Consider the following 14,762-nt stretch of genomic DNA (forward strand, 5'->3'; position numbering starts at 1 on the left):
CCGTCTGCTTTCCTCATTAGGAGACAACTCTAATCTCTGGAGGTAGCCATGCTGGCGCCCCACAAGCTGGCTGAATCTCGACCTGGGGCAGGGCCAGCGTACAGCATCTGGCTCTCCTCTGAGCAGCCCTAGACACTCACCAAATCTGGTCCCAATCCCGGAGAGCCCAACCGGCCTCGGTGAACAGCAAGGCCCAGCCTCTCCTGAGACTAGCACGTCCCTCAGGCAGAGAGAGAGTTAGGGAGAGCCGGCCCTCCGCGGCAAGATGCATACGAGGCGTAGCCGCTGGTCTCTCGAACTCAGCAGTTGGTCAGGAAAGCTCCCAACCCTACCCACAGCGAGGCCAGGTACCGCTCCAGGCGGTTCCACGAAAGCAATGCGCTATATCCAGCGTCAAGGTTCATCCCGTCGCTCCCCTCACCAGTGCTCCTCTAGCCAGAAACTGCTCCAGCAGCTGGAAATCGAGTCTGAAGGCCCCACCCCGCCCCGCCCAAACCTCCCCTGGAACTCGCGAGACCAGCACCCCCCTACCCGCCCAGGCACCCGCAGGCGTGCTCTCAAGGATGGCCAGCGAGGGCACTCTCAGGGTGCAGACGGGAGAAGCGCCCGAGGGCCCAGACGGGGAAGACGTTTCTGTAGCTAGTGTAGCTGATGGCGCAGGACTTGTTGAAGACGCCACTGATGTTCTCCTGAAAGGACACAAGGGTTAACACAGCGGCTCCACTAGGTGGACAGCACCCTGAACCCGACCCTGACCTCAGCAGGCGGGCCTACGACCCCCCACCCACCCCCTCCCCACCTCTAGGACCCCAGGCCCTGCAGCAAACCTCAGCCTGGGCCACCAGCCCCTTGCAGGCTCATCTGGATTCATCTGAGGGAGGTCAGCCTCCCCTAACCCCATGCCCTCCTACCCTTCCTTTTCAGTGAGGAACCATTGGTTCAGCCCAAGTTGTCTTAGCCGTGAGCTTCTCTCCTCCAGCCCTTCCCTGACACCACCAGCCCTAACACCAGCCAGTGCTTCGTGTGCACCAGCCCAGGCCATTAGGACCTGCCACCATCACAGACCTGCTTCCAACCCTAGTGATGTTTGCGAGGCCCAAACCCCCCAGGTGAAACCCCACCCACAGGCCATGAGGGGCATGGGTCCCTGTTGGGGGAGCCACACGTACCTGGGGCCAGTCCCCATTCGGCAGCTGCTTTTCAAGCAGGTAGCTGACTCCTCTCTCCAGGGCCGCCATGTCAGGGTGCCTGGGGGAGAGGGGCATTGAACACTCCTGCCGCCCCCCTGCATGAGACCCCCTCCGGCTGGGTCCTCAGGCTCACACAGCAAGGAACAAGGACAAGGATGAGAAACGCTGCCAGATGATGGACACCCTGAACCTCCAGGCCCGCTGGGAACAGTTAGTCCTCCAGACATCTCAAGGAGCAGGAATGCCACTGGGATGGAGACGAAGGGGCAGGAGGGCAGCCCACCTGTGGCCAAGAGAGCTGTCCCTGCCATGAGCAGTGCTTTCCTGTCCACCTGGCCACTGGTCCTCAGGGCCTAACCTCGCTCGCTGCCAGATGAGGCACCAGGAGGCACAATGGCTCAGGTCAGGGTGCAGCCTGTCTGCCCCTGCCCACACCCTTGGCCTTCCTCTGACGGGTTTAGGGAGGTTTCCCAATGGCCCCAAATCCAACAGGGGGCACAGACTGGGGCACCACATACACGTCCATGTGCATGACTCTGCATGTGTGTGTCATGTGTGCACATGCCTGAGTACATTTGTGACGCAGAGCCGCTGCAGGTGCTGCCACACAGTCATGCCCTGACAGCCCTGTGCCCTGGCTGACCTTGTTCAGAGGCCTTTTGCAGGACCCACCACCTGGACCTGTGAACCTGTCACCTAGGAAGGTGGCCCATAGGTCTCCCCCTCCCTCCGCTGCCGTGCCCATCCTGGCTGCCGGCTCACTGTCCTTCCTCCACCTGACCCCGCAGCTCCGGGACAGGCCTCAAGCCCCCACCTGACGGCCATCAGCCCCATCAGGGCCCAGCACGTGTTGTGGATCTGGGACTGGGCACTCTGCACATAGCGACGCTGCTCGCAGGACTCGAAGTCTTCCCCCCAACCTCCATCTGCCATCTGTCGGGACAGCAGGAAATCACAGGCCCGGGAGATCTCTGCACAGGCAACCCTGCAGAGACAGAAGACACACAGCCATCACTCTGGGCAGGATCCCTGTCCCTCCTCACCCTGGCCAGGCTTCCTTGGGTAATGGAGACGGGGGTGTGGGCCCCCTGCACTCAGCACACCAGAGGGGAGGTGAAAGGGACAGAGGTACCAGCATCACAGGATTTTGGGAGATGACCAGACAGCTGCAGATGGGCTCCCGCACGTGACACAACCCAGCCTGGCCAGCCTCCTGGCCTGTGGCTGCTCCTGCTCCAGCCCTGTGGCTGCTCCTGCTCCAGCCCGGGTGTGGGACTTGGGTGGGGCAGGTGAGCTGGGGGAGGGCAGAGGGCCAAAGGCTTCCTGCCCCACACCAGCAAGGAGGCTCTGCAGAGCAGTGAGGCACAGGACCTCATATATTTTTCTGGAAAACTGATCTTTTCTCACTGTTTAAAAGCATGTAAAAAACAACCCCAAAGTCAAACATCAGAGAAGAAACCCCCCAGCAGAGTATTATGCTGAGAAGAACCCCTCCCACCACAGGGCAAATGCCTGCACTCACCCATTATGGTAGGTGTGCCCCATGCAGGCGAAGGCTTCCAGCCCAAACCAGGCGCCGTACGTGAAGCACACACCCCAGGAGCTGGAGGAAGACAAGGGGGAACAGCCCGGTCCCTGAGTTCTCAGCAGGGCGCCAGACAACAGGCTGCAGGCACCTCCAGCACCCTCTGGAGTGCAGGGAGGGGCTGCATCTGTTTCCAAGGAAAACATCCATAAGCCTTCAACATGGAGACAGACCCACCCAACCTGGCCTCCACAGACGGCTCCAGAAGCCAGATCCAAGCCCAGAGGAAGTGGGTGAGGAGCCATCAGGCCACCAAGTACTTCCAACGCCCTTGGCTACACTGCCCAGCAAAACGCTGAGCAGTGACTGTGGGGGAAGGCCCAGGAGCATGTCCAGAGACTTCTGGGCAGCACAGTGACCCCTTCCCACCCCTGCGCCTGGCATCTGCACCCACAGGCAGCACTCACCCTTCCCAGGAGCCATCAGGCCTCTGCTTCTGCCGACAGAACTGCAAGCCCCGCTCGAGGGTCTCCCTGCAACACAGTGGGGCGTCGTGCTGTCCATTCCAGCAAAGCAGCAGTGCACCTGCTGCCCTACCCCACATGCTGCCACCTCAGAGGCATGAACATCACTCTGTCAGTTCAGTCGCTCGGTCGTGTCCAATTCTTTGCGACCCCATGGACTGCAGCACTCCAGGCTGCTTTCAACCACCAGCTCCCGGAGTTTGCTCAAACTCATGTCCATCAAGTTGGTGATGCCATCCAACCATCTCATCCTCTGTCATCCCCTTCTCCTCCTGCCTTCAATCTTTCCCCAGCATCAGGGTCTTTTCCAACGAGTCAGTTCTCATCAAGTGGCCAAAGTACTGGAGTTTCAGCTTCAGCATCACTCCTTCCAGTGAATATTCAGGACTGATTTCCTTTAGGATTCAATGGTTGGATCTCTTTGCAGTCCAAGAGACTCTTAAGAATCTTCTCCAACACCACAGTTCAAAAGCATTAATTCTTCGGTGCTCAGCTTACTTTATGGTCCAGCTCTCACATCCATACATGACGACTGGAAAAATCATTGCTTTGATTAGATGGACATTTGTTAGCAAAGTAATGTCTCTGCTTTTTAATATGCTGTCTAGGTTGGTCATGCCTTTTCTTCCAAGAAGCAAGCATCTTTTAATCCCATGGCTGCAGTCACCATCTGCAGTGGTTTTGGAGCCCAGCGTTTCACATGACATACTCTGCATATAAGTTAAATGAGTAAGCTGACAATATACAGCCTTGACACACTCCCTTCCCAATTTGGAACCAGTCCATTGTTCCACGTTTGGTTCTAACTGTTGCTTCTTGACCTACATACAGATTTCTCAGGAGGCAGGTCAGGTGGTCTGGTATTCTCATCTCTTGAAGAATTTTCCACAGTTTGTTGTAATCCACACAGTCAAAGGCTTTGGCATAATCAATAAAACAGAAGTAAATGTTTTTCTGGAACTCTCTTGCTTTTTCAATGATCCAACAATGTTGGCAATTTGATCTCTGGTTCCTCTGCCTTTTCTAAATCCACCTTGAACATCTGGAAGTTCATGATTCATGTACTATTGAAGCCTGGCTTGGAGACTTTTGAGCATTACTTTGCTAGCATGTGAGATGAGTGCAATTGTGCAGTAGTTTGAGCATTCTTTGGCATTGCCTTTCTTTGAGATTGGAATGAAAACTGACCTTTTCCAGTCCTGTGTCCACTGCTCAGTTTTTCAAATTTGCTGGCATACTGAGTGCAGCACTTTCACAGCATCATCTTTTAGGATTTGAAATAGCTTAGCTGGAATTCCATCACCTACACTAGCTTTGTTTGTAGTGATGCTTCCTAAGGCCCACTTGACTTTGCATTCTAGGATGTCTGGCTCTAGCTGAGTGATCATACCATTGTGGTTTTCTGGGTCATTAAGATCTTTTTATATAGTTCTTCTGTGTACTCCAGACACCTCTTCTTAATATCTTCAGCTTCTGTTAGGTTCATACCATTTCTGTCCTTTATTGTGCCCAATATGAGCATGATCTCCCTTAAAATACATAAAATAAGTATAAGCATGATCTTCCTTAAAATATGTAATGACAAATGGTTCACAGAGGAGATATGAAAGAACAGCGATCACAGGTCACAGGAGGAGAGTGAAGAGGCAGATAAAGGAGCAAATGAAGGAGAGAAAATCTCAGGGACAAGCCCAGAAGAGAAGCAGGTACAAAGGGGATCAGTGTCACCAAAAACAGGGTCAGTGATATAGATAGGTTTAAGTCACACAAATGAAATTTTCTAAATAAACATAAAGTGAGAGAGAAAATGATACATTCAGAGGGCAGAGAAGGTCCATCACAGGCCTAACTGATACTTCTGAAGCAGACTGGGTTCTCTGAAAAGGCTAGAGGTGAAGGTATGCATACAACCTCAGGATGACTCACCCCCCACAATGCTCACTTGTCCCCAGGCACTCAGCCCATGTCATCCTTGAGTGGTGGCCCATAACCTGCATGTAGCCAGCTGACCCTGCAAGTTGACGGTCACTGCCTCCAGCTCCCCTTGACTGGTGGATGGACTGCCTGGCGCTACTGGACCCACCCTTGCTGGTTCTCATGGAGCCACTGTACAGAGGCTCCTGTGTCAGGAACTCAAGGGTGGCTCTAGCCAGCAGTCAGCAAGGACATGGGGCCTGGGGCCAACAACCCACAGGGGATGGAAACAGGCCAACAACCGCACGCATTTGGGGCCCACCCCAGTTGAGGCTCAGGTGAGGCCCCCACACTGCCAGCATCCTGACGGCCACCTAGGGAAATCCAGAGCAGGGGCCCCGGCTCAGCCGTGCCCAGACTCCTGACCCACAGAAACTATGAGGTGATAAACGTGTGTTGCTTTGGGTGACCAAGTCTGTCATAATACTGTCACCCAGCAAGAGGTACTAGTACAAAGGATGAAGGAACAAATAAATAACTTCAGCAATGAAAAGAGTGATATGACTCTAGTTTTAGCAGAAATTAAAAAGTGAAAAAAAGAAAAACACATACATTTGGAAACTTAGACAAAACGTACAAATTACTCAGAATATTAACTTATCAAAACTGCCTCAAGAATAAAGGGCCTGAATAGTCCTACAACTACTAAAGATACGCATAAAAAACAAACTTTGCCCAGAAAAAGAACTCCAGGTCTAGACATTTTATAAGTGAATTCTACTGAATCACCAAGAACAATCATTCTAATCTTACACAAACTCTTCTAGGGATTAGAAAGAGGAAGGAAGGTTTTCCCTGGCTCATTCTGGGAGCTCAATGTAAGCTGCTCAATCAGCCAGATAAGAGTGATGTGGTAAAGTAAAATCTTCAGACTGTTCATTAATGGACACAGATGGCAAGCTTCCAAATGTCATTCTTAATGGAGAAATATTAGAAGCATTGTCCTTCAAAATCAGGAAAGATGCCACTATTACCAGGTCTGCTAAGCAAAATACTAAAGGTCTCAGCCAGGTCAATGAAACAAGAAAATGGACTACAGGCCTATAGATTGAAAGGAAAAATATGTCATTTATAAGCTTTCTCTAAGAGAAAACCCAAAAGAATCTATAAGCAATTATTCAGAACAGAAAGAGTTGTCTAGATGGATTCACTGGCGAATTCTACCAAACATTAGAGGAAGAAATTATACCACCTCTACAATCTCTTCCAAAGACCAGAACAGGGAATTCTGCCTTAGTCACTTGATGAGCACAGCATACTAAAAACAGATAAGGACATTATAAGAAAGGAAAACTATAGATCAGTATCTCTCAGTAGCACAGGCATTAAAAAATCCTCAATAAAATATTAGCAAATCCAATCTAATCATGTATGAAAAGAATTACATATCACAAGTGAGATTTATCCCAGGTATGAAACAACTGGTTCAACACTGAAAAATCTAATAATGCAACCTATCAAATCAACAGGCTAAAGAAGAGAAATCACATGACCAAATAAACAGCTATAGAAGAAATATTTACCAAAATCTAACACTTATTCATGATAAAAAAAAAAAAACTTTCAGCAAGCTAGGGACAGAAAGGAAGTTCCTCAAGTTCCTCAACTTGATAAAGGGCAGCCACAAAAACCTATAGCTAATATTATAATAGTGGTGAGAAACTAGATGCTTTCCTGCCAAATCAGGAACAAGAATGTCTACTCTCAGCACTGCTATTCAACTCCATATGGGAAGTCCTAGCTAAAGCAACAGGACAAGAAAAGGAAATAAAAGGGATACATATTGGGGATGAAGAAATAAAACTGTCATTGTTCACAGATTACCTGATTATTTACCTAGAAAATCCCAAAGACTCAACCAAAAAACTCCTGGAACTACTAAATAATTATACCGAAGTTGCAGGATACAAGATTAATATACAATAGACAATTGTTTTCCTACCACAATGAACAATTCGATTCTGAAATTAAAATCACAATACCCATTATGTTAGCACCAAAAAATTTTTAATGCAAAGAGTGAATCTGAATGTAAACTGGGGACTTGGGATGACAATAATGTGTCGATACTGATTCATCAATTGTAAATTAAAAAAAGATGTACCAAATTAATGTAGGATATTAATAACAGGGAAACAAGGTGGGAGGGAAGTGGCTAAACAGGAACCCTCTATGCAATCTCTGTAAACCTAAGACTGCTATATAAGACAAAGTATATTAAAAACTTCATTAAAGTTTAGCAAGCTGTCTAGCTAGAAGATCAATATCAAAATCAATTGCAGATGATCCTGGAAAGATGGCAGGGCAGGCAGCACAGGGGTCCCTTTCCCACCAGGACGACAGCTGCACTGGCAGAATGTGTCCAACATGACTATTCTGGAAGCTGACAACTATTGAAGGACTGGAGGGTAACTTCTCAGCTCTTATCACAGAAGCACTACCCATCCTCTACCCCAGGGCCCAGCGGGCAGCCGTGCATGTGCCTTGGAGCATCTGCAGGACCCAGGGTGGGCTTCCCTGGTGGGTCAGACAGTAAAAGAGTCTGCCTGCGATGCGGGAGACCTGGGTTCAATCCCTGGGTTGGGAAGATCTCGTAGAGGAGGGCGTAACAACCCACTCCAGTATTCCTGCCTGGAGAATCCCCATGTATAGAGGAGCCTGGCAGACTACAGTCCATGGGGTTGCACAGAGTTGGACATGACTGAGCAACTAAGCACAGCACAGCACAAGAGAGTTTTCTCCTATGTGGGAGGACTTACTGCAACTTCTTATTTCTCACACTTTGGTCATAGACTATCAGAGAATTATGATTAACATTATAATTGGTTAAATTTTTAAAAAGAAAGACTATTGTGTATTGATAGTTTGGGTTAGCAGTTCACAAACTTTAAGTATCTATGAATCATCTGGGATGTTATATAAATGCAGGCTCTAGCTTAGGAGGTCTAGGACAGGCCCAAGTGGATGGGCCCATTTCAAAGAGTGCCCAGAGACTGGGATGTGTGTCCTACACCATGACTAGGGACATAACACTTGAAAGGGCCTGGGCACAATGTGCTGCCTGTGCCAGTGCCTCTCCTCCTAGCGGGCCTGGATTTCCTGGCTGTTTGACAAGCCCACCTTAAAAAGTGCTGGCGGAGCCCCACTGAGGTGCAGCCCAACTTGTCTGACCTTTAACCTATTCCTGTTTTCTCGCCACTTCAATATCCTTTTTCTTTATGGTGAAGGACTCCATTCTTTGACCTAGCAAAGATACAGGTACCTGTGTTTTTAGGGTTTTTTTTTTTAAGAAGTTTTATTGATATATAATTGACATATGATATATTACTTGAAGTATATAATTTAGTAAGTTCTACTACATGTATACACTTGAGAAAGCATCGTCATACTGAGGACAATGGACAAACCATCCCCCTAATGTGTCCTTATGCTCCTGATGCTCCCTCCACCCTCTGGAAACCAATGATCTGCTTCCATTACAAAGATCAATCTGTCTTTTCTAGAGTTCTAAAGAAAAAGAATCATAAGCATGTAAAAGAAAAGAAAATGTATATATTATCTATACCTATATCTATATAAAGAAATAGTGTACACCTTCGATTTTATCCATAATTTATAGATTTGTTATAGATTCATTTACCTATATGCAAAAGAATGCTCAAACTACTGCACAATTGCACTCATCTCACATGCTAGTAAAGTAATGCTCAAAATTCTCCAAGCCAGGCTTCAGCAATACGTGAACCGTGAATTCCCTGATGTTCAAGCTGGTTTTATAAAAGGCAGAGGAACCAGAGATCAAATTGCCAACATCCCCTGGATCATGGAAAAAGCAAGAGAGTTCCAGAAAAACATCTATTTCTGCTTTATTGACTATGCCAAAGCCTTTGACTGTGTGGATCACAAGAAACTGGAAAATTCTGAAAGAGATGGGAATACCAGACCACCTAACCTGCCTCTTGAGAAATCTGTATGTAGGTCAGGAAGCAACAGTTAGAACTGGACATGGAACAACAGACTGGTTCCAAATAGGAAAAGGAGTACGTCAAGGCTGTATATTGTCACCCTGCTTATTTAACTTATATGCAGAGTACCTCATGAGAAGCGCTGGACTGGAGGAAACACAAGCTGGAATCAAGATTGCCCAGAGAAATATCAATAACCTCAGATATGCAGATGACACCACACTTATGGCAGAAAGTGAAGAGGAACTAGAAAGCCTCTTGATGAAAGTGAAAGAGGAGAGCAAAAGAGTTGGCTTAAAGCTCAACATTCAGAAAACGAAGATCATGGCATCTGGTCCCATCACTTCATGGGAAACAGTAGAAACAGTATCAGACTTTATTTTTTTAGGCTCCAAAATCACTGCAGATGGTGATTGCAGCCATGAAATCCAAGCTTACTCCTTGGAAGAAAAGTTATGACCAACCTAGATAGCATATTCAAAAGCAGAGACATTACTTTGCTGACTAAGGTCAGTCTAGTCAAGGCTACGGTTTTTCCTGTGGTCATGTATGGATGTGAGAGTTGGACTGTGAAGAAGGCTGAGCCCTGAAGAATTGATGCTTTTGAAACTGTGGTGTTGGAGAAGACTCTTGAGAGTCCCTTGGACTGCAAGGACATCCAACCAGTCCATTCTGAAGGAGATCAGCCCTGGGATTTCTTTGGAAGGAATGATGCTAAAGCTGAAGCTCCAGTACTTTGGCCACCTCATGCGAAGAGTTGACTCATTGGAAAAGACTCTGATGCTGGGAGGGATTGGGGGCAGGAGGAGAAGAGGATGACTGAGGATGAGATGGCTGGATGGCATCATGGACTCGATGCACGTGAGTCTGAGTGAACTCCAGGAGATGGTGATGGACAGGGAGGCCTGGCGTGCTGCGATTCATGGTGTCACAAACAGTCGGACACGACTGAGCAACTGAACTGACTAACTGAACTGATATAGGTAATAGTTATTACTTATACTTAGTAAGTAAGTAAGTTATTACTTACTTATACATATAAGTAATAGTTTCATAAAGTACAAAATAGAATGCATGCATGGCATATACTGAAAACAAGAAACATATGTCCATTTATAAAAGTTTTCTTTCAGTTAGTTCCATGGTTTTACATGCAAAGCTACAGGCAGTAATGTACACTGTATTTCTTCTAAGGAATGACTGAACATGTTTGAAAATCACCTTTCTCATAGGACGGCAAATTGAGTGACAAAGGGCTGTGCACCAGTCAAACAGGCCAGCACAGCCACACCACCCTGCACACACAGTTGTAACTCCTCAAAGCCAGGTGCAACCACTCTCTGATAGGCCCCTGCTTTGCTGCCTTGTCTTTTCAGATTTCAGCCAGGGAGCAATCTTATAACTACTTGCAAGGCTGGGAATTCTGGTGGAGTTTTCAAAGACAGTCACAGCTGACAGTTGAAGCTGCCACCAGTTCAGAAGTTTTCCTCCCATCTTTCAAATCTTTATTCTGCCTACTCAACTCAGAGAGCAACCCCCTTCAGCAGCTATGTGCGGATCCTGCATCCCTGCCTGTTCGGTCCTTCCCACTCTAGCAGAGAACGCCAGGATGAACCCGTAGACACAAAGGAATCTCATAATGTAATTTTCAAAAAGCATATGGTTTAACTGTATTATGTAGAAAGAGTTCACAATCATTTGCTGTAGTTCACAGGCAACTATGCTATCCTCTAAGAGTGACAACTGGCTTCCCAGGTGGTGAAGTGATAAAGAATCTGCCTGCCAGTCCAGGAGATGCAAGAGACATGGGCTTGTCCCGTGGGTCGGGATGATCCCTTGGAGGAGGAAATGGTGTTGCTGCTCCAGTATTCTCATCTGGAAAAACCCATGGACAGAGGAGCCTGGCAGGCTATCCTGCCAGGATGAAAAAAAAAGAGTCGAACATGACTAAGCAACTGAGCACACACACACAGTTGAGAGTGACAACTGCCTTGCATCCTTTCTAGATAAGCTTTATAAGTTTTTGAAATTGAGAAAATAACATTTGAACTAATAAAGTTGAAACTACAGCATTTAAAAAAGAGGCTTTTCAAAGAAAATACAAACTGCCTATAGCAAGTTCCCTTGCCAAAACTGATTTGCAAAAGAGCTAAGCTTGTTCCTTTGTTTACAAAACTACAAGAAATAATACGGATGAAAAAAGTGGACTATATAGGAGAAGTCGGATGTATGTTTTCAGTAGAAGGCATGAGGGATAAATATGCATTTTCATTCAAGGAAAAAAGAAAGTAATTTTGTTCTAAGGTAAAATGACTGTTCCAGAATAAGAAAGGATAAAGGAAAAAACCTGAATGGATGTAAAAATCTATAGGTTTATAGCTTCTATAGGTTTATAGAAAAGGAATTATAAGAAAGGAATTTTATGTTTAGTCAAGTCAACTAAGATTAGAATGGATTTTATGCTAGTTTTTTAAAAAGGAAGAATTTTAATATCAAAATCACTGGTACAAAATTAGGATTTGTTTTTCTTTGTTAAAAGGATATTTTTCTTAGATTGTTGGTCTGATCTTAATAAGAAAGATTTTTGTTTACCTTTAATTATAATATGCCTAGGAAACTAAAATTCTATGATTTGTCTTTATCAGGTCTTTGATGACTTAAGAAAACTGAGTCTTCTCTACTAAAAGAAAGAAAAAAATTTTTTTCACTACTATCTAACTTTCATTATGTGTTAAATTTCATGGGAAATACTGTCAAATAAGAAGTGAGGCTGAACTTTTTTTTAGGAAATATTTATATGGAAATTGTTAATATAAATATTCCAAAAAACACAGGTTTTCTTGGTGGCTCAGCAGTAAACAATCAGCTTGCAATGCAGGAGACACAGATTCGATCCCCAAGTTGGGAAAATCCCCTGGAGAAGGAAAAGGCAACCCACTCCAGTATTCTTGGGGAGAAATCCCATGGACAGAGAAGCCTGGCAGGCTATGGTCCATGGGGTCACAAAAGAGTCAAACGTGACTTAGCAACTAAACAACAATCAGAAATCATGAAATTCCCCAAAATCTGGTATGTCTTGATATAATGTCATCAGTCATAATACCAATTATTGTCATTTACAAACAGTTATTATTATTTTAAAACAGTTATTATTTGTTTTACTTTGAGGCTTTTGCAAAAATATTCCTGCAAAAGTGCTTCATCCTCAAAGAGATTCGTGGAAAAAACTCTGACAAGTCCTCTAGAATGAAGGTTTCTGATAAGTTTAGGATCAAAACACAAAATTGGGTAAAAATTTCTAGAACTCTGACAGAAAACTGGTGAATTCATAAAACTGATAACAAAAGATCAAGATCAACAAGCATTAATCACTGGAGACCAAATGAACTGATGAAGGTAATTATAATTTTTATAACTTAATTTAAAACTTAATTGCTCATTCTTTATCATTTCATTTTCCAAATTTAAAGAACCCCTTTTCTTCTCTTTTTGGAGAAGGAAATGGCAACCCATTCCAAGTATTCTTGCCTGGAGAATCCCATGGACGGAGGAGCTTGGTGGGCTACAGTCCACGGGTTGCAAAGAGTCAGACACAACTGAGCGACTTCACTCACTTCACTTTCTTCTCTTTAAAGCTATCTTTAAACAGTAATTTGGTAAACAGTTATCTTTTTCTCCCAATCTGGTCCCCTCAGATCAAATTCTGAAACTCCTATTAAACATTCTAATTTTTCATTAACAATACATATTTGTGAAAGTTCAATACAAATCTGTTCCAGTAACAGGCCATAACTGGACAATTCCTTGGCTTGGCCTCTTAGCCTAAAGAGAAGCTGAAGGTCTAATCTGAGATTCCTCATGAAAAGCTTCAGCAAAACAGATTTTTAAAAAATTACATGGTCAGTCACTATTCCAGTTACACTTATATAAATAATCAGGACAAGTTTATTGAAAGTGGACTTGGGTATCTTTGACAGAAATGGAGGTTACTATGGATAGAAAAACTATTCTTCAATAATACACAATTATGTACATTAGATGGGAATACCAGACCACCTGACCTGCCCCTTGAGAAATCTGTATGCAGGTCAGGAAGCAACAGTTAGAACTGGACATGGAACAACAGACTGGTTCCAAATTGGGAAAGGAGTACATCAAGGCTGTATATTGTCACCCTGCTTATTGAACTTATGTGCAGAGTACATCACGAGAAACGCTGGGCTGGATGAACCACAAGCTGGAATCAAGATTGCCAGGAGAAATATCAATAACCTCAGATATGCAGATGACACCACCCTTATGGCAGAAAGTGAAGAACTAAAGAGCCTCTTGATGAAAGTGAAAGAGGAGAGTGAAAAAGTTGGCCTAAAGCTCAACACTCAGAAAACGAAGATCATGGCATCCGGTCCCATCACTTCATGGCAAATAGATGGGGAAACAGTGGAAACAGTGGCTGACTTTATTTTCTTGGGCTCCAAAATCACTGTAGATGGTAACTGCAGCCATAATATTAAAAGATGCTTGCCCCTTGGAAGAAAAGTTATGACCAACCTAGACAGCTTATTAAAAAGCAGAGACATTACTTTGTCAACAAAGGTCCGTCTAGTCAAGGCTATGGTTTTACCAGTAGTCATGTATGGATGTGAGAGTTGGACTATAAAGAAAGCTGAGCACCAAAGAATTGATGCTTTTGAACTGTGGTGTTGGAAAAGACTCTTCAGAGTCCCTTGGACTGCAAGGAGATCCAACCAGTCCATCCTAAAGGAGATCAGTCCTGGGTATTCATTGGAGGGACTGATGTTGAAGCTGAAACTCCAATCACTTGGCCACCTCATGCGAGGAACTGACTCATTGGAAAAGACCCTGATGCTGGGAAAGATTGAGGGCAGGAGGAAAAGGGGACGACAGAGGATGAAATGGTTGGATGGCATCACCAACTCAATGGACCTGAGTTTGGGTAAACTCCAGGAGTTGGTGATAGACACGGAGGCCTGGCGTGCTGCAGTCCATGAGGTCGCAAGGAGTTGGACAGGACTGAGCGACTGAACTGAACTGAACTGATGTACATTAGATGCTAGTATCATTAATTGTCTTTGAAGTTTGTTTTCTAAGTGTACACTGGACTGAATCCTGAATTCTGATTTCTTTCTGTATGTGGATAGAACTCTTCAAATTAACACTGCCAATTTTCTTCCATCTTCTGAGTTCACTACAAAATGAATGCTGCCCTTTTCTCAAACTTTGCAAGCAAAAGCTGGACAACTTGATACAAACTTCAACAGCTCATGCAAGGACAGTCTTCATGCCTATTGCTATGTGGCCACTCAGAAAGATCACCAGAGACTCACACTGAGAACCAGGACTATCTTATCTGATTGCCACACCTGTCCTCACTTCATCTGACAATGCTTTGAACCCAACACCTAGAAATTTTCTCAACAGGCTGCTCCCCAAACTCAGAAACTGAAATTATAATTTGCTTTAACTGTTACTCATTGCTTTCTTTTGTTTCCACAGAAATGCCTCTCACTGAATTACCAGATGGCTCAGATCATATAAAGGACTGATTTAGGTGGAAGCAAAT

General features: G+C 45.2%; 1 protein-coding gene across 1 annotated transcript in view; it reads right to left on the bottom strand.

Moving 5' to 3' along the window:
• Positions 1-557: 557 nt before the first annotated feature.
• The window catches only part of LSS (lanosterol synthase), a 30,155-nt gene continuing 15,950 nt past the window's right edge, over positions 558-14,762 (bottom strand). The window contains exons 18-22 of the mRNA XM_052641896.1: positions 3,183-3,248; positions 2,713-2,793; positions 2,005-2,175; positions 1,170-1,248; positions 558-689 (exon numbers count right to left, since the gene is read on the bottom strand). Coding sequence (XP_052497856.1) covers positions 558-689; positions 1,170-1,248; positions 2,005-2,175; positions 2,713-2,793; positions 3,183-3,248 — 529 coding nt within the window. The remainder of the gene's footprint in view (positions 690-1,169; positions 1,249-2,004; positions 2,176-2,712; positions 2,794-3,182; positions 3,249-14,762) is intronic.

Source organism: Budorcas taxicolor, chromosome 1, assembly GCF_023091745.1.
Source record: "Budorcas taxicolor isolate Tak-1 chromosome 1, Takin1.1, whole genome shotgun sequence".
In the NCBI taxonomy this organism is placed as follows: Eukaryota; Metazoa; Chordata; class Mammalia; order Artiodactyla; family Bovidae; genus Budorcas; species Budorcas taxicolor.